At 44.9% G+C, this 21905-nt stretch overlaps 1 protein-coding gene across 1 annotated transcript in view; it reads right to left on the bottom strand.

The window, feature by feature from the left end:
* Nucleotides 1–21905, bottom strand: part of LOC143775775 (arylsulfatase A-like) — a 131627-nt gene that overhangs the window by 34223 nt on the left and 75499 nt on the right. The window contains exons 2-4 of the mRNA XM_077264309.1: nt 11630–11870; nt 10559–10777; nt 6243–6412 (exon numbers count right to left, since the gene is read on the bottom strand). Of these exons, the coding sequence (XP_077120424.1) occupies nt 6243–6412; nt 10559–10777; nt 11630–11870 (630 nt within the window). The remainder of the gene's footprint in view (nt 1–6242; nt 6413–10558; nt 10778–11629; nt 11871–21905) is intronic.

Below are 21905 nucleotides of genomic sequence, written 5' to 3'. Positions count from 1 at the left end.
TATGATCCCTAGTGGCTGAGGATCACAAATAGACCAGCAAGTGATTAAACTAAGGACGAGCTCTAGGGAGATGGTAACTGGACTGATCGCAAATCTGAACCTATCCAACACAACTAGAGGTAGCCGGTGAATGTGCCTAAATAATTTCTAGATGTCTCGAGCCAGCCTGAGGAACTAGCTACCCCTAAAGAGAAAGAAGGACCTCGCTTGCCTCCAGAGAAATAATCCCCAAAGATATAGAAGCCCCCAACAAATATTAACGGTGAAGTAAGAAGAAGGCACATACATAGGGATGAAATCAGATTCAGCAAAAGAGTCCCACTAGTACTAGAAAGCAGAACATAGAGCAGGGGTCTATGCGATCAATAAAAAACCCTTACAAAATATCCATCCTGAGATTTCAAGAACCCACACACCAACTAACGGTGTGTGGGGAGAAACTCAGCCCACTAGAGCAACCAGCAAGCAAGGGATTACATTTTAGCAAGCTGGAACAGAAAACATGATAAACACTGCTGATCAAAAAATGAGCAAACAAAACTTAGCTTGTCCTGGATGGACTGGGATCAAGGTAGTCAGAAGGAATCTGAGTAGCACTGATTACATCGACAGCCGGCAACAAGTGGAAGCAAAACAGAGCTATATAGGAACCTCCCAGAGAATAACGAACCAGCTGATAACCAGAGACCAGCAGGATAACAGACAAAGCCACCAGGGGGAGCCCAAAGCAAAAGTCACACCATACCACCAGTGACCACAAGAGGGAGCATGAACACAGAGTTCACAACAATACTTCAAATAAAGCGTTTTTATACTTAGCCACAATTCCTGTCTCTAGCCAGCAAATTGGCTGCAAATTTCAGAGAAGGTCTTTCTGAAGCCACTACTTAGCCACAATTCCTGTCTCTAGCCAGGTAGGTGGGTCCTCACTCCCCAGCTTGACCAGCTCCTCTGCCGTCAGTCCAATCTTCCTGCGCTTTCAGCGCCGCCCCCTCAGCGCTGTTATCGGTTCAAAACCGGCGCCTGCGCAGTGTACTACTGTGCTGCGCAGACGCAGTAAGCTCTGGCCGTCTGACGTTCCAGCCAGGCTTGCACACTGCGCCTGCGCGGGCATTGTGGCCAGCCACCTTTGGAATCCCAGCCCCGCACTATGTGTTATGCATTATGCACAGTGCGGGGTGGGGATTCCAAAGGTGGCTGGCCGCAATGCCCGCGCAGGCGCAGTGTGCAAGCCTGGCTGGAACGTCAGACGGCCAGAGCTTACTGCGTCTGCGCAGCACAGCAGTACACTGTGCAGGCGCCGGTTTTGAACCGATAACAGCGCTGTGGGGGTGGCGCCGAAAGCGCAGGAAGATTGGAGTGACGGCAGAGGAGCTGGTCAAGCTGGAGAGTGAGGACCCACCTACCTGGCTAGAGACAGGAATTGTGGCTAAGTAGTGGCTTCAGAAAGACCTTCTCTGAAATTTGCAGCCAGGGCACACTCATTCCACTGAGTAAGCACCGACCATTTCCGAAATTTCTGGCAGTACACCTCTGCTTCATCTTGCCCCTGCGAGAGGGCCAATAACGCTTTTTCAGCCTGGTTCTCAAGATTAGGTTCCTCATAGAGCAATCCAAGGGCCAGAAAAAACGCATCCACACTGAGCAATGCAGGATCCCCTGGCGCCAATGTGAAGGCCCAATCTTGAGGGTCCCCACGCAAAAGGGAAATGATAATCTTAACTTGCTGAACGGCATCACCAGAGGAACGAGGTTTCAAAGAAAGAAACAACTTACAATTGTTCTTAAAATTCAGGAACCTAGATCTATCTCCAGAAAACAACTCCGGAATAGGTATCCTAGGCTCAGACATAGGACTGTGAACAACAAAATCCTGAATACTTTGAACTCTAGCAGCAAGATGATCCAGACTGGAAGCCAAGCTCTGGACATCCATGTCAGCAGCTGAACTCAGAGCCACACCAAGATTAAGAGGAGGAGAGAAGCTAGCACAGCAGCTAGACACAGGGCAACAAGAAGAAGAAAAAAAAAAAAAAAATTCTCAAGGCTTCTTTTCTCCTGCTTCTGCCATGCAATTAACACTTTGTAGGCCGGCTGTACTGTTATGATCCCTAGTGGCTGAGGATCACAAATAGACCAGCAAGTGATTAAACTAAGGACGAGCTCTAGGGAGATGGTAACTGGACTGATCGCAAATCTGAACCTATCCAACACAACTAGAGGTAGCCGGTGAATGTGCCTAAATAATTTCTAGATGTCTCGAGCCAGCCTGAGGAACTAGCTACCCCTAAAGAGAAAGAAGGACCTCGCTTGCCTCCAGAGAAATAATCCCCAAAGATATAGAAGCCCCCAACAAATATTAACGGTGAAGTAAGAAGAAGGCACATACATAGGGATGAAATCAGATTCAGCAAAAGAGTCCCACTAGTACTAGAAAGCAGAACATAGAGCAGGGGTCTATGCGATCAATAAAAAACCCTTACAAAATATCCATCCTGAGATTTCAAGAACCCACACACCAACTAACGGTGTGTGGGGAGAAACTCAGCCCACTAGAGCAACCAGCAAGCAAGGGATTACATTTTAGCAAGCTGGAACAGAAAACATGATAAACACTGCTGATCAAAAAATGAGCAAACAAAACTTAGCTTGTCCTGGATGGACTGGGATCAAGGTAGTCAGAAGGAATCTGAGTAGCACTGATTACATCGACAGCCGGCAACAAGTGGAAGCAAAACAGAGCTATATAGGAACCTCCCAGAGAATAACGAACCAGCTGATAACCAGAGACCAGCAGGATAACAGACAAAGCCACCAGGGGGAGCCCAAAGCAAAAGTCACACCATACCACCAGTGACCACAAGAGGGAGCATGAACACAGAGTTCACAACAATACTTCAAATAAAGCGTTTTTATACTTAGCCACAATTCCTGTCTCTAGCCAGCAAATTGGCTGCAAATTTCAGAGAAGGTCTTTCTGAAGCCACTACTTAGCCACAATTCCTGTCTCTAGCCAGGTAGGTGGGTCCTCACTCCCCAGCTTGACCAGCTCCTCTGCCGTCAGTCCAATCTTCCTGCGCTTTCAGCGCCGCCCCCTCAGCGCTGTTATCGGTTCAAAACCGGCGCCTGCGCAGTGTACTACTGTGCTGCGCAGACGCAGTAAGCTCTGGCCGTCTGACGTTCCAGCCAGGCTTGCACACTGCGCCTGCGCGGGCATTGTGGCCAGCCACCTTTGGAATCCCAGCCCCGCACTATGTGTTATGCATTATGCACAGTGCGGGGTGGGGATTCCAAAGGTGGCTGGCCGCAATGCCCGCGCAGGCGCAGTGTGCAAGCCTGGCTGGAACGTCAGACGGCCAGAGCTTACTGCGTCTGCGCAGCACAGCAGTACACTGTGCAGGCGCCGGTTTTGAACCGATAACAGCGCTGTGGGGGTGGCGCCGAAAGCGCAGGAAGATTGGAGTGACGGCAGAGGAGCTGGTCAAGCTGGAGAGTGAGGACCCACCTACCTGGCTAGAGACAGGAATTGTGGCTAAGTAGTGGCTTCAGAAAGACCTTCTCTGAAATTTGCAGCCAGGGCACACTCATTCCACTGAGTAAGCACCGACCATTTCCGAAATTTCTGGCAGTACACCTCTGCTTCATCTTGCCCCTGCGAGAGGGCCAATAACGCTTTTTCAGCCTGGTTCTCAAGATTAGGTTCCTCATAGAGCAATCCAAGGGCCAGAAAAAACGCATCCACACTGAGCAATGCAGGATCCCCTGGCGCCAATGTGAAGGCCCAATCTTGAGGGTCCCCACGCAAAAGGGAAATGATAATCTTAACTTGCTGAACGGCATCACCAGAGGAACGAGGTTTCAAAGAAAGAAACAACTTACAATTGTTCTTAAAATTCAGGAACCTAGATCTATCTCCAGAAAACAACTCCGGAATAGGTATCCTAGGCTCAGACATAGGACTGTGAACAACAAAATCCTGAATACTTTGAACTCTAGCAGCAAGATGATCCAGACTGGAAGCCAAGCTCTGGACATCCATGTCAGCAGCTGAACTCAGAGCCACACCAAGATTAAGAGGAGGAGAGAAGCTAGCACAGCAGCTAGACACAGGGCAACAAGAAGAAGAAAAAAAAAAAAATTCTCAAGGCTTCTTTTCTCCTGCTTCTGCCATGCAATTAACACTTTGTAGGCCGGCTGTACTGTTATGATCCCTAGTGGCTGAGGATCACAAATAGACCAGCAAGTGATTAAACTAAGGACGAGCTCTAGGGAGATGGTAACTGGACTGATCGCAAATCTGAACCTATCCAACACAACTAGAGGTAGCCGGTGAATGTGCCTAAATAATTTCTAGATGTCTCGAGCCAGCCTGAGGAACTAGCTACCCCTAAAGAGAAAGAAGGACCTCGCTTGCCTCCAGAGAAATAATCCCCAAAGATATAGAAGCCCCCAACAAATATTAACGGTGAAGTAAGAAGAAGGCACATACATAGGGATGAAATCAGATTCAGCAAAAGAGGCCCACTAGTACTAGAAAGCAGAAAATAGAGCAGGGGTCTATGCGATCAATAAAAAACCCTTACAAAATATCCATCCTGAGATTTCAAGAACCCACACACCAACTAACGGTGTGTGGGGAGAAACTCAGCCCACTAGAGCAACCAGCAAGCAAGGGATTACATTTTAGCAAGCTGGAACAGAAAACATGATAAACACTGCTGATCAAAAAATGAGCAAACAAAACTTAGCTTGTCCTGGATGGACTGGGATCAAGGTAGTCAGAAGGAATCTGAGTAGCACTGATTACATCGACAGCCGGCAACAAGTGGAAGCAAAACAGAGCTATATAGGAACCTCCCAGAGAATAACAAACCAGCTGATAACCAGAGACCAGCAGGATAACAGACAAAGCCACCAGGGGGAGCCCAAAGCAAAAGTCACACCATACCACCAGTGACCACAAGAGGGAGCATGAACACAGAGTTCACAACAATACTTCAAATAAAGCGTTTTTATACTTAGCCACAATTCCTGTCTCTAGCCAGGGAGGCGGGTCCTCACTCCCCAGCTTGACCAGCTCCTCTGCCGTCAGTCCAATCTTCCTGCGCTTTCAGCGCCGCCCCCTCAGCGCTGTTATTGGTTCAAAACCGGCGCCTGCGCAGTGTACTACTGTGCTGCGCAGACGCAGTAAGCTCTGGCCGTCTGACGTTCCAGCCAGGCTTGCACACTGCGCCTGCGCGGGCATTGTGGCCAGCCACCTTTGGAATCCCAGCCCCGCACTATGTGTTATGCATTATGCACAGTGCGGGGTGGGGATTCCAAAGGTGGCTGGCCGCAATGCCCGCGCAGGCGCAGTGTGCAAGCCTGGCTGGAACGTCAGACGGCCAGAGCTTACTGCGTCTGCGCAGCACAGCAGTACACTGCGCAGGCGCCGGTTTTGAACCGATAACAGCGCTGTGGGGGTGGCGCCGAAAGCGCAGGAAGATTGGAGTGACGGCAGAGGAGCTGGTCAAGCTGGAGAGTGAGGACCCACCTACCTGGCTAGAGACAGGAATTGTGGCTAAGTATAAAAATGCGTTATTTTGGGTATACTTGAACCTAAAACTAAAAGAGCCACCTTGTTAGAATGCAGCATTACTGCTGCACAAGGTGGTTCTTTTAGTTTATAACGGCTGGAGGGGGGTGACAGTGGCCCTTTAAATGGTCTTGTAAATTATTAATAGTAGTTTCTGAATTTAAAAAAAAAATTGCATATGGATGACTAGTGAGAAAATAGTCTGTGCTTTGTAGATTCAATGCTGAACTAGTTTTACATACTCATGTGAACCTACTCTTAGGGTGATCACTGGCATTTTTACACGGACCAATATTTAGGAATAAATTGGGCAAAATGCTCATTTAGGGCATTACCATATACTGAGATTTTCCAATAAGTCACAAACTTTGTAGAATATTACTGATTCTGATTGTTAGTATCTTAAGAACATTCCCTCTCAGGTACAGTCACAGTTTTTAACTTACTATAAACTCCAGCAAGGATGAGTAGTAGTACAAGGAAATGAGCAGGAATGAAACATGTCTCTGGGTATATTATGCATTAGGTTGTTCCCATACAAAGCCTCAAAAGCACAAAATGGTGGTAATGTAGAATAAACAAGAACTATAAATCTTTGTCATCTTTGTCATTTCAGTCTACATAATGGTTAAAAACATTATCGCTTCATAAGAATAGATGACATTACCCATTGTCAGAAGTAAAGATGATGAGTGTGTTGTTCTCAACTCCCATATCAAACACAGACTTGACCAGTTCTCCCACTGTTCCATCAACTTCCAGCAAAGCATCCCCAAATTTTCCCCTTGGAGAATGCCCCGTATACCGAGCACTTGCAAACTGAGGATAGTGTGTATGCTGAGAAAAAAAGAAGATCCATGAAAACTAAATGACTATCTTATTAAGTTAACTTCTATATGGAGACAATCTTATACCAACTGATAAAGCAGAAACAAATACATCCAGACAGTAGACAGTGAACACAAACTATTTATACTGTTACATTAGTGAGTAAATTCTAAGTTTGTTCTAAAAACAATCTATACTTAAAATACTGTGAATTGGAGTTTTAGAGTTCCATGATCCAAGTAAGAATGGATAGTATACTCTGGCATGTAAAAGCTTGGGCCCCTTGGTCAAAACTACTGTTATTATGAACAAAAGGCCTACAGTTAAAAAAGAGACACTTCTTTTTTTTGGAAAAAATATGTAATCTTTTATATTTTAAACATTACAAAAAGGAAAATGGACAATGCAATAGTTTGGGCACCCTGACTGGTTAGTACCTAGTAGCACCCCCTTTTGAAAGGATCACAACTTGTATTTGCTTTTTTTAGCCAGCCAAGAGACTTGCAATTCTAGCTTGAGGTATTTTGTATCTATTTTTCCAGTTCTGTGAGATTCCTGGGTCGTCTTGTACGCACTGCTATTTTGAGGTCTAGCCACAGATTTTCAATGATGTTCAGATGAGAGGACTGTGAGGGCCATTGTAAAACCTTCAGCTTTCACCTTTTGAGGTAGTCTATTGTGGATTTTGACATGTGTTTCCTAAGATCATTATCCATTTGTAGGAGCCACCCTCTTTTCAACTTCAGTTTTTTAACAGATGGTGTTATGTTTGCATCAAGAATTTGTTTAAATTTCATTGAATTCATTCATTGCTCTACCCATGAAATGTTCCTGGTGCCATTGGCTGCAACACAACCCCAAAGCATGATCCACCCATGCTTAATGGATGGCAAGAAGTTCTTTTCCAGAAATGATGTGCCCTTTTTCCTCCACACATACCTATGATCATTGTGGCCAAATAGTTCAATTTTATCCTCATCTTTCCATAGGACTTGTTTCCAAAATGCACCAGAGTGTTTAAGTGTTCTTTTGCATACTTCTAATGCTGCATTTTATGTTGAGGATGCAGGAGAGGCTTTCTTCTGTTGACTCTTTCATGAAGGCCATATTTGTGCAGGTGTCTCTGAACGGTAGAACAATGTATCACAACTGCTAAATCTTTCTGAAGGTCTTTTGCAGTCAAGTGGGGGTTCTGATTTGCCTCTCTAGCAATCTTACAAGAAGCTCTCATTGAAATTTTGCTTGATCTTCCAGACCTTATCTTGACCTCCACTGTTCCTGTTAACTGTCATTTCTAAATTACATTTTGAACTGAGCCTTCGCCTGCTTTGTGAACCTCTATCCTTTTCATTTCAGAGTGCTAGGCAGCTGCTTCAAACAACTTATGGCTGCAGTTTTTTGGCACAAGGTTAGAGGATGCTGGGTTTTTATAAAGCTGAGAAATGATTCACCTGTCCTTTCCTAACGATAATAGTGAACAAGCCATAACCCTCATTAAGGTCGGAAACCTTGGTCAAAGTTCTCTACAAATCTCCAAGGGTGCCCATACTTTTGCATTGGCCCATTGTTCTTTTTGTAATTTTTAAAAAGTAAAAACACATTTTTTTTGACTAAAATACAAAGGAAATGTGTCATCTTTAACTTTAAGCCTTTTAGAGATCATTTCATCGTCAACTTGCTTAACTGTTCACAATAACAGTATTTTTGACCAGGGGTACCCAAACTTTTACGTGCCACTGTATAATCATATAAACTGTTAAAGAAGCACTCTCACTACAGTTTTTGTCCTCTTAAAATTTTGCAATCATATTATACAGCACTGTGTACTTATAATTGCTAATTTTTCCTTTTGTACCCAGTTAATTCTTCTCTTTTCTCTGCTCTATGTAGAACCAGGAAGTCCCTTTTCCCTGCATTTATCTTTCTGCTATTCGACTTCCTCACCCAACTGCTCCTCCACATTCCCCTGACATTTGAAGTGACTTATGAGTTATACAGGGAAAATTTACCTCCTGTTTCTATATAGAGTTTAGAAGGATTCAGCTAATCTGATTTTAATCACGTGATGCCATAGACCTAATGAAAAAGAGAAGAATTAGCTGGGTAGAAGGGAAAAAGCAAATGAAATTACACAGTGCCATACAATACGATGATTGCAATATTGCATTATATTAATGGGATAACATTTTTAATGGAAGTGCTTCTTTAATGGCATTTAGTGCTTTTAAATAACACCGACTCTGGTGACAGGTCCAGTTCTTGCTCTTATTTTATACTTCCTGCTCCCCTGAATATCCCAGTGTTTTAGTTTTTAAATCTGTCAAATGGTTCCAGAGATATGGGCCTCTTTTTCATCGCTTATGGTCTTTACCAGGCAGCGTTGCTCAAAGGATAATTATGCAGGCAACCTAAAAAAACAAAAAAAGATGCCCCTGGGAAAATGTGTGCAAAGTCTCCTTGGTAAAAAAAACATAAAATCAGTACTAAATGAAAAGACCCCTATGTCTGAGGCTGTATTATAAAAAAAAAATACTGAGGTAAGCAGCATGATAAAATTAAGAGCAAGAGCTGGCCACTTACGATCTTCCTGTTAATTTTCATATAGGTGGTCAATCTTTAAGATAGGTTATCAATACCAGATCAGTGGGAGTCCTGGCAGCCCCTCTGGTCAGCCGAATGAAGCAGTCATTGTGCATGGGAAGTGGCATAGCTCCATACATTATGTTGTAGCCCCAAATGGCATGACCGCTCTGTCCCTTTCATGGGCACTCCAACCCCTTCACTTTAATAGGACAGGAATGTAGTACCATCCACAGCCACTACACAGAGTACAGATCTGTGGCAGTTCTTGTGCACCGCTGCCCTTTCACTTAGATTGGAGAGACCAGCTGTAGCACTCACAACCATTACACAATGTATCGAGATATTGCAGTTACAGAGCACTACAACCCCTCTAATTACATAATGTGATCAGTGGGGGTGTAGTGATTCAGTCATCAATGATAAAAACCCAGAAACCCCTCTTAAGCTGCCCACACAGAATGTGTAGAGGCGAATGCCGAGTACTGCAGATCAACTCTTATTCAAAGTTTACATCTGGCTGCCACTGAAGGTAATAACAGTTGACCGATGAAGGTGCTGGGTGTTGGACCCCACCGATCTGACATTGGTGACATATCCTAAGTCAGGGGTCCCCAATCTGTGGCTCTGGAGCTACATGTGACTCGCAGGGCCATAATGTGTGACTCATGGAGGTCTGCCACCTTGGTGCATTAGCAAAAGGTCTAAGAAACAGCTATGAAGAGAAAGACTCCATTATGGTAAGCTGGAGGTAGGATAATGCCTTAAGAAAGGTTGGGGACCAATGTCCTAAGGATAGGCATTTAATATCATATTGTTAGACAGTCCCTTTAACTTTTCAAAAATTGTATAACATATAGTCCAAACTTTAAAAAAACGTGGCCTCCTGTCAAGCCCCAGTGCTCTGGTCTCAGGGTTTTTGCTGCAGCAAGGACGTCACATGTCGAGCTCACATCACCGCTACAGCCTATTAATGGGTTCATTGACCTATGCCGTTTCCTTGGCCAAGCTGATCAGCTCAAGGGTTACATTCACTGGTGATGTGAGCTGTTGACGAGAAGGCACAACTACAGCCAAAACAGACTGGAGCAGTTGCAGTTGATGCGATGCTTAATCATGTCTTGAAAATTTATTGGAAGAGTGGCTACTGGGAGAAAATGAAGTTTTATTCTCAATGCAGTCGTTCACTTCCAGTCAATGGGGCAGTGCAGGGAGCTGATACAGTCACCACTCACGACACAGCGATTGCTCTGTAATTACTCGCATACACATTGACCAATAACCTGCTCCACAACATGAGTGCAGAGCAAGCTGTCATTGTGCCAGGGAGGGATTTTAGAGAGTAATCACTGCATAACAAGTGGAGACTAACCTCTCCCTGCCAAATGACTGGAAATGAGCAGCTGCAGGGAGGATATAACTGCATTTTCTCCTGGTAGCTGCTGTTCCAATAAGCCTGCTCGATATGATTTAAAATACTATTCACATTATATTAACACTATATCTGCAGGTAAATAGTGTTTTTGAAGTTCCCTTTAAACGTATAGGTTTTATATTATGCTTTGGAACACTTACATGTGAAGCGTAGTACAGAAAGAATGGTTTCTTTTCAGTCACTGCTTTATGAATGAATGCCTTACTGAATTCCTGATATAGAGGGACTAGTCCAGGAAAGTTCACCGGTTGCTCCAAGATATCCTCATTGATGAATACAGGAAGAAGAGTCTCCCCCAAGACACATGTCCCATAGCAAAGTGTGTTTGGTGGGAAACATGTCAAGTTCTGACAGGGACCCTATAGAAACACATGAGGTATAAATATTATAGAATACGGCACTAGTATCATGCCAAAAGGTCAGATAGGTTCATAATTAATTGCAATTAAAGTTGATGTAAATAGATTTCCCCAAGTCCACCGGCCACACCAGTAATCTCTGGCTGCAAGTTGGGAGAACTGCTCTTAGACTATGTTCACAGTGAGATTTTTGGAGATTAAACTGAGCAGAATCTTTCCAAATCCTCCTGAAAAATTAAGAGTATCCACTCCATTTCTGCTTCCAAAACTCAGCAAAAAGACTGGGTGAACACACACCCTTACTTACCATCATCAAGTGGTTCTTTTTTTTTTATTAGCCGGAATGGTGAGTAATGCACAAGTGTTGTTTGATTACCTAGACCGGCTAAGGCTACGTTCACATTTGCGTTGTGCGGCGCAGCATCGGCAACGCAACGCACAACGCATGCAAAACGCATGCACAACGCAGCGTTTTGTGACGCATGCGTTCATTTTTTGCATGATTTTTGGCGCAGAAAAAACGGCATCATGCAGCGTCCTCTGCGCCCTGACAGTTGCGCCAAAATGACGCATGTGTCACAAAACGCAAGACAACGCATGTCCATGCTCCCCCCATGTTAAATATAGGGGCGCATGACGCATGCGTCGCCGCAGCTGCGCCCGACGCTGCGCCGCACAACGCTAATGTGAACGTAGCCTAATCAAAATAAGAGCAGTGGATGTCGGCAGGTAATTGGAGGTTCTCACAGTTCCTGTCCAGATGCCAAAGACTACTGACGTAGCCGATGGACCAATTTGTACAAATCAATTTGCATCATCTCTATGTCTAATACCTCAATAAAACTACTTTACCTGATCATGTGAATAAGGAACTCCCAAATAGTTCTGAAATCCTTGCCGTGTGGGCAGGAAAGCCCCATTACGTCCCAGTCCCAGATGCCATTTGCCTGCCATGGCTGTGACATATCCACGAGATTGTAGTACCTCAGCAATGGTAACCTCACTCAGAGGAAGTCCCCCCACAGAGCTGGCGTAAAACACTCCAGGGTATACCCCAGAACGGGTCTGGAAACGACCTGTCAGAAGACCGGCTCTGAATAGATGGAAAATAAGACCGCAAAGTAGTAAGAATATTAATATAATAAGAGTAGAGTAAGAAATGGTCTACTCAACTGCAAATGGTTTGTGCCCAAAAGAATGACCTTAGGTCAAGAAGTATAAAAATCACTTTGGCACTGAAAAAAATGCAAGAACGATTGATTGCTCGAGTGGTGTTTATTAGTCTCAGACCAATGCAATAGATAAATACCAAACGTTTCAGCTGCACTTGCCTTTATCAAGGTTTATCTGGGTGAAATAGTGCACATACTAACATATTAACCATATGTACAATAATGTAGACATGATTAGAGAGTACCAACCATAATCTGGATTTACAAGTTGATCGTGATATATACTAAAGTAAACAGAATATTATATAACAATCAGTAAAGTATTAGGGCTTATATGCGGTTCAGGCAGGAAGTCAGAAAACGGTCACCAAAAAGCCCTAGGTATAAGGCAAGTAAAGCTTACAGTAGTAATACTGAGTATTCAGGACTCAATAGTGGTCCAAGAGTCACTGTAGAGAAAAAGGGACATGGATCACTGTGTATACAGGTGTATACAGATAAGTAAATGAGAAAGGGAACATACAATGCAAAAGACAGGAGGGTGTTAGCTGGAGGAGGTGGACAGAAAACAGGAAGAGAAATTATGATTTGTACCCTCTAATTATGTCTGTACATTATTGTATGTATGCATAGCTCCCAACTATCCTAGCTTCTGATACTCACCTCTCTTCAACACCTTCATTGCTCCGTAGCGCCTCCTCCTCCACCCTCTCTCTGCTCAGTGCATAAATTAAATTATAATATTCACCTCTTTCCAGTGATTGGGTCTCCCTTGGACTCAAACACGCATCTTCATGCTTGCAGGCTGCAGCTCTATCTAGGAGACACAGCCCATAATGATACACATTGGAGAATTTGGTAATCTTGACCTGTATTGCAGGCAGTGACCCCAGAAGCAGATTATTCATGTACAGGGAGAGACGGTGTCTATAACAACGTATTTCTAGGTTTCCTGTATACTAGAGGTGAATTAAAAAGTCAGATTTTTTTGTTTCTACAAAACTACTAAAAATAATAATGTACGCACTCCGCAAGAACAAGGAGGCAACAAACAAAGGGACGTGATGATAGCCAAGTACAGGAGGGGGAAGCACATATAAATAACTGTGCCCCTAAACTCTCTCGCCCATTAGGGTGCCCAGCCCATACGGTATGACAAACAAGGTCCTTACGGTATCCTAATCACATCTAATGCAGGGCTCTGATGCCAAAAAGGCACCAAACATTAAATCAGGCTTACCCATAATGGATGCTTGAAAAGGGTTCCCCCTCGTGACGTGGCTCCCCTGGACGCGCGTTTCGCGTGACCGCTTTCTCAGCAGGGTTAGTGTGTAGCCATTCTTGTGCCATTTAAATATTAAAAAGACCGGAAGTAGAGCTGGTATTGCGGCGCATGCGCGGTGGCGTCCGGGGCGCGTCATAGCCTAGACCATCACAGCAGGGCGAGCATAGGGGGAAAACACCTCCCATAGACGTCATATGATGCTCGCCCTGCCAGTAAGGACGGACACAGCACAGAACGCTCACCCCGGGCGGCAGCGGGCATGCGCTCACCAAACGTCCATTTTTATGAAGACCACAGCGTCGGTCATGTTTTCAGAGAACAAAAGGGCTAGATGTCTCAGTCCACCATGTAAGTGTACTAAATATGATGTATCATTGCGCACACGTGATATAATAATATATGGGGCAAACAGGGAATACAATATGCCTCTGTGCTCCCAACGTAAGTGCAAAATTGCAATTAAAACATAGATCTACAACAATATAGATCAAATATCAACAAGTGCATAAAGTGACAAGTGCATAATACTGATATAATATATATATAGAAAATACAAAATTAAATATAAAAATATAGAGTTAAGAAACTTGACACTCCGATCTCCTTAAATAGATCATCAGTTGCTCCTTTATATTCTTTATTTCTTCACCAAACTACGAAGTGATAATATTGCATGGAGACAGGAAGCATCATACCGCCCAAATAGTATCAATGGCCATTGACATATAAAAATAAACTATAATAAAAGACAAACACAAGAACAATTAATAAAACAATTAAAACAGAATGGTGATTTAGCTCAGGAGTAGAAAATATGCAGAGGGCAAAAAATACCCTGTCATCCAATATCAAATATCAAATTTCCCACTGCTACACAGGCGCAACGAGATAGAAGGATAATATAATTTCCAGGCTCATCAGAGAAAGGGGGCGAAGCTCAATTTTTCATTCAGCCCCTTTGGAGCCACCGTGTCAAGGGTGACAATCCACCTACACTCGTGCTGTGCAAGTATCTTGGCGGTGTTGCCACCCCTGATCCCTCCGTGTATCCTCTCTATACCTCTTATTCTTAAGCCTCTGGGGTCACTGTCATGATATTTTCGAAAATGTCTTGGCAAGGTTTTTAAACCTGCCACATCAATTGCCTTTTTTGCAGCAATGATGTCACGTACATGCTCGCGCGTCCTAATTCTTAAGTCCCTAGATGTGAGACCCACATAAATTAGGGAGCAGGGACATGTTGCGTAGTAAACGACACAGGTCGTACTACATGAGATGTATTCTCTTATTTTAAATTCTCTGCTCCCATCTGAAGTCTTGAAGGTCCCACATCTAAGGATATTCGGACACGCGACACATGAGCCGCATGGATAACACCCTTGTCTCGGGCTATTCACATCCAAGAAATTTCTACTCTTGTTTTTAGCTATGAAATGGCTCCTCACCAGATTATCTTTTAGATTTCTACCTCTCCGTTGGGTCATAAGAGGGAAATCTGTCAGATGTGAGGCCAATATTGCATCGGTCTGTAATACAGACCAATGTCTATTCAGAATCTCTCGGATGCGGTGCCACTGACAATTGGAAGTTGATGTGAACCTGACCCCAGATCCATCATTAGATTTAGGCTTCCCCCCTAGTGCCAACAAATCCTCCCTCCGTGTAAACTTTGCCCTTCCATACCCTGGCCTGATGCTCCGGCGACTGTAACCCCTTGCCCGGAAACGCTCAGATAGGATGGCGGACTGTCTCTCAAAGCGGGCTTCCGTGGAGCACACCCGCCTGTTCCTCAAAAACTGCCCAACTGGGATGGCCTTGAAAACAGAATAATTGTGTGCCGAGGATGCATGCAACAATGAATTAATGGATGTTTCCTTTCGATAAAGATCCGTTTCGATAGAACCATCCCCAGCAACACATAAAGTAATGTCTAAAAAATCAATAGTGGTTTTATGCCAAGAATAGGTGAATTTTAAATTAAAAATATTGTGATTTAATTCCTGCATAAAATTGGATAGGCTGGCTTCGCTACCGTTCCAAATCATAAGAACATCATCAATGTAGCGAAACCAGCCCACCACTGGGTCAGCGGCATGTGCCCCATCCCCCTGGAAGATATGTCTCTCCCAGAACCCCAAAAAGAGGTTAGCATACGACGGGGCACATGCCGCGCTCATTGCAGTACCTTGTAACTGTAAATAAAATTTATCTTTGAAAACAAAATAATTGTGGGTTAAAATAAACTCCAATAACTCCAAAACAAATTCAATTAAATGGCCATCCCAGTTGGTACCTTCAAGAAAAAAGCGGGCAGCTCTCAGACCGTCCTCATGTCTGATAGATGTATATAATGATTCGATGTCAATAGTGACAAGGATCATACCCGCCTCAAGAGACAGTCCATCTACTCTCCTCAATACATCCGTAGTGTCTCTGACATAGGAGGGAAGCGTCTCAACCAGTGGTTTTAGATAAAAATCTACCAATTTGCAGATATTGTCACACAGCCCCCCTATGCCAGAGACGATCGGTCGTCCGGGCGGGTTCACTGTTGTGAATTTGCTTTTTGCTCCCTCTAGTGGTTAATAGTTTTTTGACTCTGGTTTTTCTGTCATTCCTTTTATCCGCACCTGGGTCGTTAGTTAGGGGTGTTGCTATATAAGCTCCCTGGACCTTCAGTTCAATGCCTGGCAACGTAGTTATCAGAGCTAGTCTGCTGTGCTCTTGTCTACTGATCCTGGTTCCAGTTATATCAGCTAAGTCTGCCTTTTGCTTTTTGCTATTTGTTTTGGTTTTGTATTTTTGTCCAGCTTGTTCCAAATCTATATCCTGACCTTTGCTGGAAGCTTTAGGGGGCTGGTGTTCTCCCCCCGGACCGTTAGACGGTTCGGGGGTTCTTGAATTTCCAGTGTGGATTTTGATAGGGTTTTTGTTGACCATATAAGTTACCTTTCTTTATTCTGCTATCAGTAAGCGGGCCTCTCTGTGCTAAACCTGGTTCATTTCTGTGTTTGTCATTTCCTCTTACCTCACCGTCATTATTTGTGGGGGGCTTCTATCCAACTTTGGGGTCCCCTTCTCTGGAGGCAAGAGAGGTCTTTGTTTTCCTCTACTAGGGGTAGCTAGATTCTCCGGCTGGCGCGTGTCATCTAGAATCAACGTAGGAATGATCCCCGGCTACTTCTAGTGTTGGCGTTAGGAGTAGATATATGGTCAACCCAGTTACCACTGCCCTATGAGCTGGATTTTTGTATTCTGCAGACTTCCACGTTCCTCTGAGACCCTCGCCATTGGGGTCATAACAGTTTGCCAGGCCAGTATTAAATGTTTAATGCATTGCAGAAGAGGGATTATAAGAAAGAAGATTCTGAGTTTTTTTTTTCTTCTTCCCCTTTACCTCAGAGTGGCTATGCTTGCTGCAGACATGAATGTCCAGACCTTGATTACAAGTGTGGACCAGCTGGCTACTCGTGTGCAGGGCATACAAGACTATGTTATCAGAAATCCTAGGTCAGAACCTAAAATACCGATTCCTGAACTGTTTTCCGGAGACAGGTTTAAGTTTAGGAATTTCGTGAATAATTGTAAATTGTTTTTGTCCCTGAGACCCTGTTCATCTGGAGATTCTGCTCAGCAAGTAAAAATTGTTATTTCGTTCTTACGGGGCGACCCTCAGGATTGGGCTTTTTCGCTGGCGCCAGGAGATCCGGCATTGGCTGATCTTGATGCGTTTTTTCTGGCGCTCGGTTTACTTTATGAGGAACCCAATCTTGAGATTCAGGCAGAAAAGGCCTTGCTGGCTATGTCTCAGGGGCAGGACGAGGCTGAAGTGTATTGCCAAAAATTTCGGAAATGGTCCGTACTGACACATTGGAACGAGTGTGCACTGGCCGCTAATTTTAGAAATGGCCTTTCTGAAGCCATTAAGAATGTTATGGTGGGTTTTCCCATTCCCACAGGTCTGAATGATACTATGGCACTGGCTATTCAAATTGACCGGCGGTTGCGGGAGCGCAAAACCGCAAATTCCCTCATGGTGTTGTCTGAACAGACACCTAATTCGGTGCAATGTGATAGAAAAACCGCAAATTCCCTCATGGGGTTGTCTGAACGGACACCTGATTTAATGCAATGTGATAGAATCCTGACTAGAAATGAGCGGAAAATTCATAGACGCCGGAATGGCTTGTGCTACTACTGTGGTGATTCTACACATGTTATCTCAGCATGCTCTAAACGTATAGCTAAGGTTGTTAGTCCTGTCACCGTTGGTAATTTGCAACCTAAATTTATTCTGTCTGTAACTTTGATTTGCTCACTGTCATCTTATCCTGTCATGGCGTTTGTAGATTCAGGTGCTGCCCTGAGTCTCATGGATCTCTCATTTGCTAAGCGCTGTGGTTTTACTCTTGAACCATTAGAAAATCCTATTCCTCTTAGGGGTATTGATGCTACACCATTGGCAGCAAATAAACCGCAGTATTGGACACAGGTTACCATGTGCATGACTCCTGAACACCGCGAGGTGATACGTTTCCTGGTTTTACATAAAATGCATGATTTGGTTGTTTTAGGGCTGCCATGGTTACAGACCCATAATCCAGTCCTGGACTGGAAGGCTATGTCAGTCTCAAGTTGGGGCTGTCGTGGTATTCATGGGGATTCCCTGCCTGTGTCTATTGCTTCTTCTACGCCTTCGGAAGTTCCGGAGTATTTGTCTGATTATCAGGATGTCTTCAGTGAGTCTGAGTCCAGTGCACTGCCTCCTCATAGGGACTGTGACTGTGCTATAGATTTGATCCCAGGCAGTAAATTTCCTAAGGGAAGACTGTTTAATCTGTCGGTACCTGAACATACCGCTATGCGTTCATATATCAAGGAGTCTCTGGAGAAAGGACATATTCGTCCGTCTTCTTCCCCTCTTGGTGCGGGATTCTTTTTTGTGGCAAAAAAGGACGGATCTTTGAGACCTTGTATTGATTATCGGCTTTTAAATAAGATCACTGTCAAATTTCAGTATCCTTTACCGCTGTTGTCTGACTTGTTTGCCCGGATTAAGGGTGCCAAGTGGTTCACCAAGATAGACCTTCGTGGTGCGTACAACCTTGTGCGCATTAAGCAAGGTGATGAATGGAAAACCGCATTCAATACGCCCGAAGGTCATTTTGAGTACTTGGTGATGCCTTTTGGGCTCTCCAATGCGCCTTCAGTTTTTCAGTCCTTTATGCATGACATTTTCCGGAAGTATCTGGATAAATTTTTGATTGTTTATCTGGATGATATTTTGGTTTTTTCTGATGATTGGGATTCGCATGTGGAGCAGGTCAGGTTGGTCTTTAAAATTTTGCGTGAAAATTCTTTGTTTGTCAAGGGCTCAAAGTGTCTCTTTGGTGTACAGAAGGTTCCCTTTTTGGGGTTCATTTTTTCCCCTTCTGCTGTGGAGATGGACCCAGTCAAGGTCCGAGCTATTCTTGATTGGACTCAGCCCTCATCAGTTAAGAGTCTTCAGAAGTTCTTGGGCTTCGCTAACTTCTACCGTCGTTTTATCGCTAATTTTTCCAGCATTGTGAAACCTTTGACGGATATGACCAAGAAGGGCTCCGATGTAGCTAACTGGGCTCCTGCTGCCGTGGAGGCTTTCCAGGAGTTGAAACGCCGGTTTACTTCGGCGCCTGTTTTGTGCCAGCCTGACGTCTCACTTCCCTTTCAGGTTGAGGTGGATGCTTCGGAGATTGGGGCAGGGGCCGTTTTGTCGCAGAGAGGCCCTGGTTGCTCTGTTATGAAACCTTGTGCCTTTTTCTCTAGGAAGTTTTCGCCTGCCGAGCGAAATTATGATGTGGGCAATCGGGAGTTGTTGGCCATGAAATGGGCATTTGAGGAGTGGCGTCATTGGCTCGAGGGTGCTAAGCATCGTGTGGTGGTCTTGACTGATCACAAAAATCTGATGTATCTCGAGTCTGCTAAACGCCTTAATCCGAGACAGGCCCGCTGGTCATTGTTTTTCTCCCGCTTTGATTTTGTTGTCTCGTATTTACCAGGTTCAAAGAATGTGAAGGCCGATGCTCTTTCTAGGAGCTTTGTGCCTGATGCTCCTGGAGTCGCTGATCCTGTTGGTATTCTTAAAGATGGAGTTATCTTGTCAGCTATTTCTCCGGATCTGCGACGTGTGTTGCAGAGATTTCAGGCTGATAGGCCTGAGTCTTGTCCACCTGACAGACTGTTTGTCCCGGATAAGTGGACCAGCAGAGTCATTTCCGAGGTTCATTCCTCGGTGTTGGCAGGTCACCCGGGAATTTTTGGCACCAGAGATCTGGTGGCCAGGTCCTTTTGGTGGCCTTCCTTGTCAAGGGATGTGCGGTCATTTGTGCAGTCCTGTGGGACTTGTGCTCGAGCTAAGCCTTGCTGTTCTCGTGCCAGCGGTTTGCTCTTGCCCTTGCCTGTCCCGAAGAGACCTTGGACACATGTCTCCATGGATTTCATTTCTGATCTTCCGCTATCTCAGGGCATGTCCGTTATCTGGGTGATATGTGATCGCTTCTCCAAGATGGTCCATTTGGTTCCTTTGCCTAAGCTGCCTTCCTCTTCCGATCTGGTTCCTGTGTTTTTCCAGAACGTGGTTCGTTTGCACGGCATCCCTGAGAATATTGTGTCAGACAGAGGATCCCAGTTCGTTTCCAGGTTCTGGCGATCCTTTTGTAGTAGGATGGGCATTGATTTGTCGTTTTCGTCTGCTTTCCATCCTCAGACTAATGGACAGACGGAGCGAACCAATCAGACTTTGGAGGCTTATTTGAGGTGTTTTGTCTCTGCTGATCAGGACGATTGGGTGACATTCTTGCCGTTGGCTGAGTTTGCCCTTAATAATCGGGCTAGTTCCGCCACCTTGGTTTCGCCTTTTTTCTGCAACTCTGCTTTCCATCCTCGCTTTTCTTCGGGTCATGTGGAGCCTTCTGACTGTCCTGGGGTGGATTCTGTGGTGGATAGGTTGCAGCAGATCTGGAATCATGTGGTGGACAACTTGAAGTTGTCACAGGAGAAGGCTCAGCGCTTTGCCAACCGCCGCCGCGGTGTGGGTCCCCGACTACGCGTTGGGGATTTGGTATGGCTTTCTTCCCGCTTTGTTCCTATGAAGGTCTCCTCTCCCAAATTTAAACCTCGTTTTATTGGGCCTTACAAGATATTGGAAATCCTTAATCCTGTATCTTTTCGTCTGGATCTTCCTGTGTCGTTTGCTATTCACAATGTATTTCATAGGTCTTTGTTGCGGCGGTACATTGTGCCTGTAGTTCCTTCTGCTGAGCCTCCTGCTCCGGTGTTGGTTGAGGGCGAGTTGGAGTACGTGGTGGAGAAGATCTTGGATTCTCGCCTCTCCAGGCGGAGGCTTCAGTACCTGGTCAAGTGGAAGGGCTATGGTCAGGAGGATAATTCCTGGGTGGTCGCCTCTGATGTTCATGCGGCCGATTTAGTTCGTGCTTTTCATGCCGCTCATCCTGATCGCCCTGGTGGTCGTGGTGAGGGTTCGGTGACCCCTCACTAAGGGGGGGGTACTGTTGTGAATTTGCTTTTTGCTCCCTCTAGTGGTTAATAGTTTTTTGACTCTGGTTTTTCTGTCATTCCTTTTATCCGCACCTGGGTCGTTAGTTAGGGGTGTTGCTATATAAGCTCCCTGGACCTTCAGTTCAATGCCTGGCAACGTAGTTATCAGAGCTAGTCTGCTGTGCTCTTGTCTACTGATCCTGGTTCCAGTTATATCAGCTAAGTCTGCCTTTTGCTTTTTGCTATTTGTTTTGGTTTTGTATTTTTGTCCAGCTTGTTCCAAATCTATATCCTGACCTTTGCTGGAAGCTTTAGGGGGCTGGTGTTCTCCCCCCGGACCGTTAGACGGTTCGGGGGTTCTTGAATTTCCAGTGTGGATTTTGATAGGGTTTTTGTTGACCATATAAGTTACCTTTCTTTATTCTGCTATCAGTAAGCGGGCCTCTCTGTGCTAAACCTGGTTCATTTCTGTGTTTGTCATTTCCTCTTACCTCACCGTCATTATTTGTGGGGGGCTTCTATCCAACTTTGGGGTCCCCTTCTCTGGAGGCAAGAGAGGTCTTTGTTTTCCTCTACTAGGGGTAGCTAGATTCTCCGGCTGGCGCGTGTCATCTAGAATCAACGTAGGAATGATCCCCGGCTACTTCTAGTGTTGGCGTTAGGAGTAGATATATGGTCAACCCAGTTACCACTGCCCTATGAGCTGGATTTTTGTATTCTGCAGACTTCCACGTTCCTCTGAGACCCTCGCCATTGGGGTCATAACAGTTCACAGCGTCCTTATGCACCTTGGGCAGGGCATAGAAGGTTGCGATTCTAGGGTACTTAGGCATAAGTCCCTCAAGTACCTTCCTGGGGACAGCATCAAGCCCGTCCGCCAGATCCAGGATAAGCGCCAGTTTATTAGTAAAAGTCTGAGTGGGATCTTGAGGCAGAACACGATATGTATCCTTATTCCTCAGTTGCCGCATAATCTCCCTTTCATATTTCTCAATAGGCCATATCACCACATTCCCTCCCTTGTCAGCTGGTTTTATTACCACGGAATCAAGTTCCTGTAGTTCTCTTAAAGCTTTCCTTTGGCCTACTGTCAGGTTGTCATTATAGAGTCCCCTCGACAGTTTGGCCAGATCTT

Source organism: Ranitomeya variabilis, chromosome 5, assembly GCF_051348905.1.
Source record: "Ranitomeya variabilis isolate aRanVar5 chromosome 5, aRanVar5.hap1, whole genome shotgun sequence".
Classification (NCBI taxonomy): domain Eukaryota; kingdom Metazoa; phylum Chordata; class Amphibia; order Anura; family Dendrobatidae; genus Ranitomeya; species Ranitomeya variabilis.
This window is presented reverse-complemented; position numbering and strand designations above follow the sequence as displayed.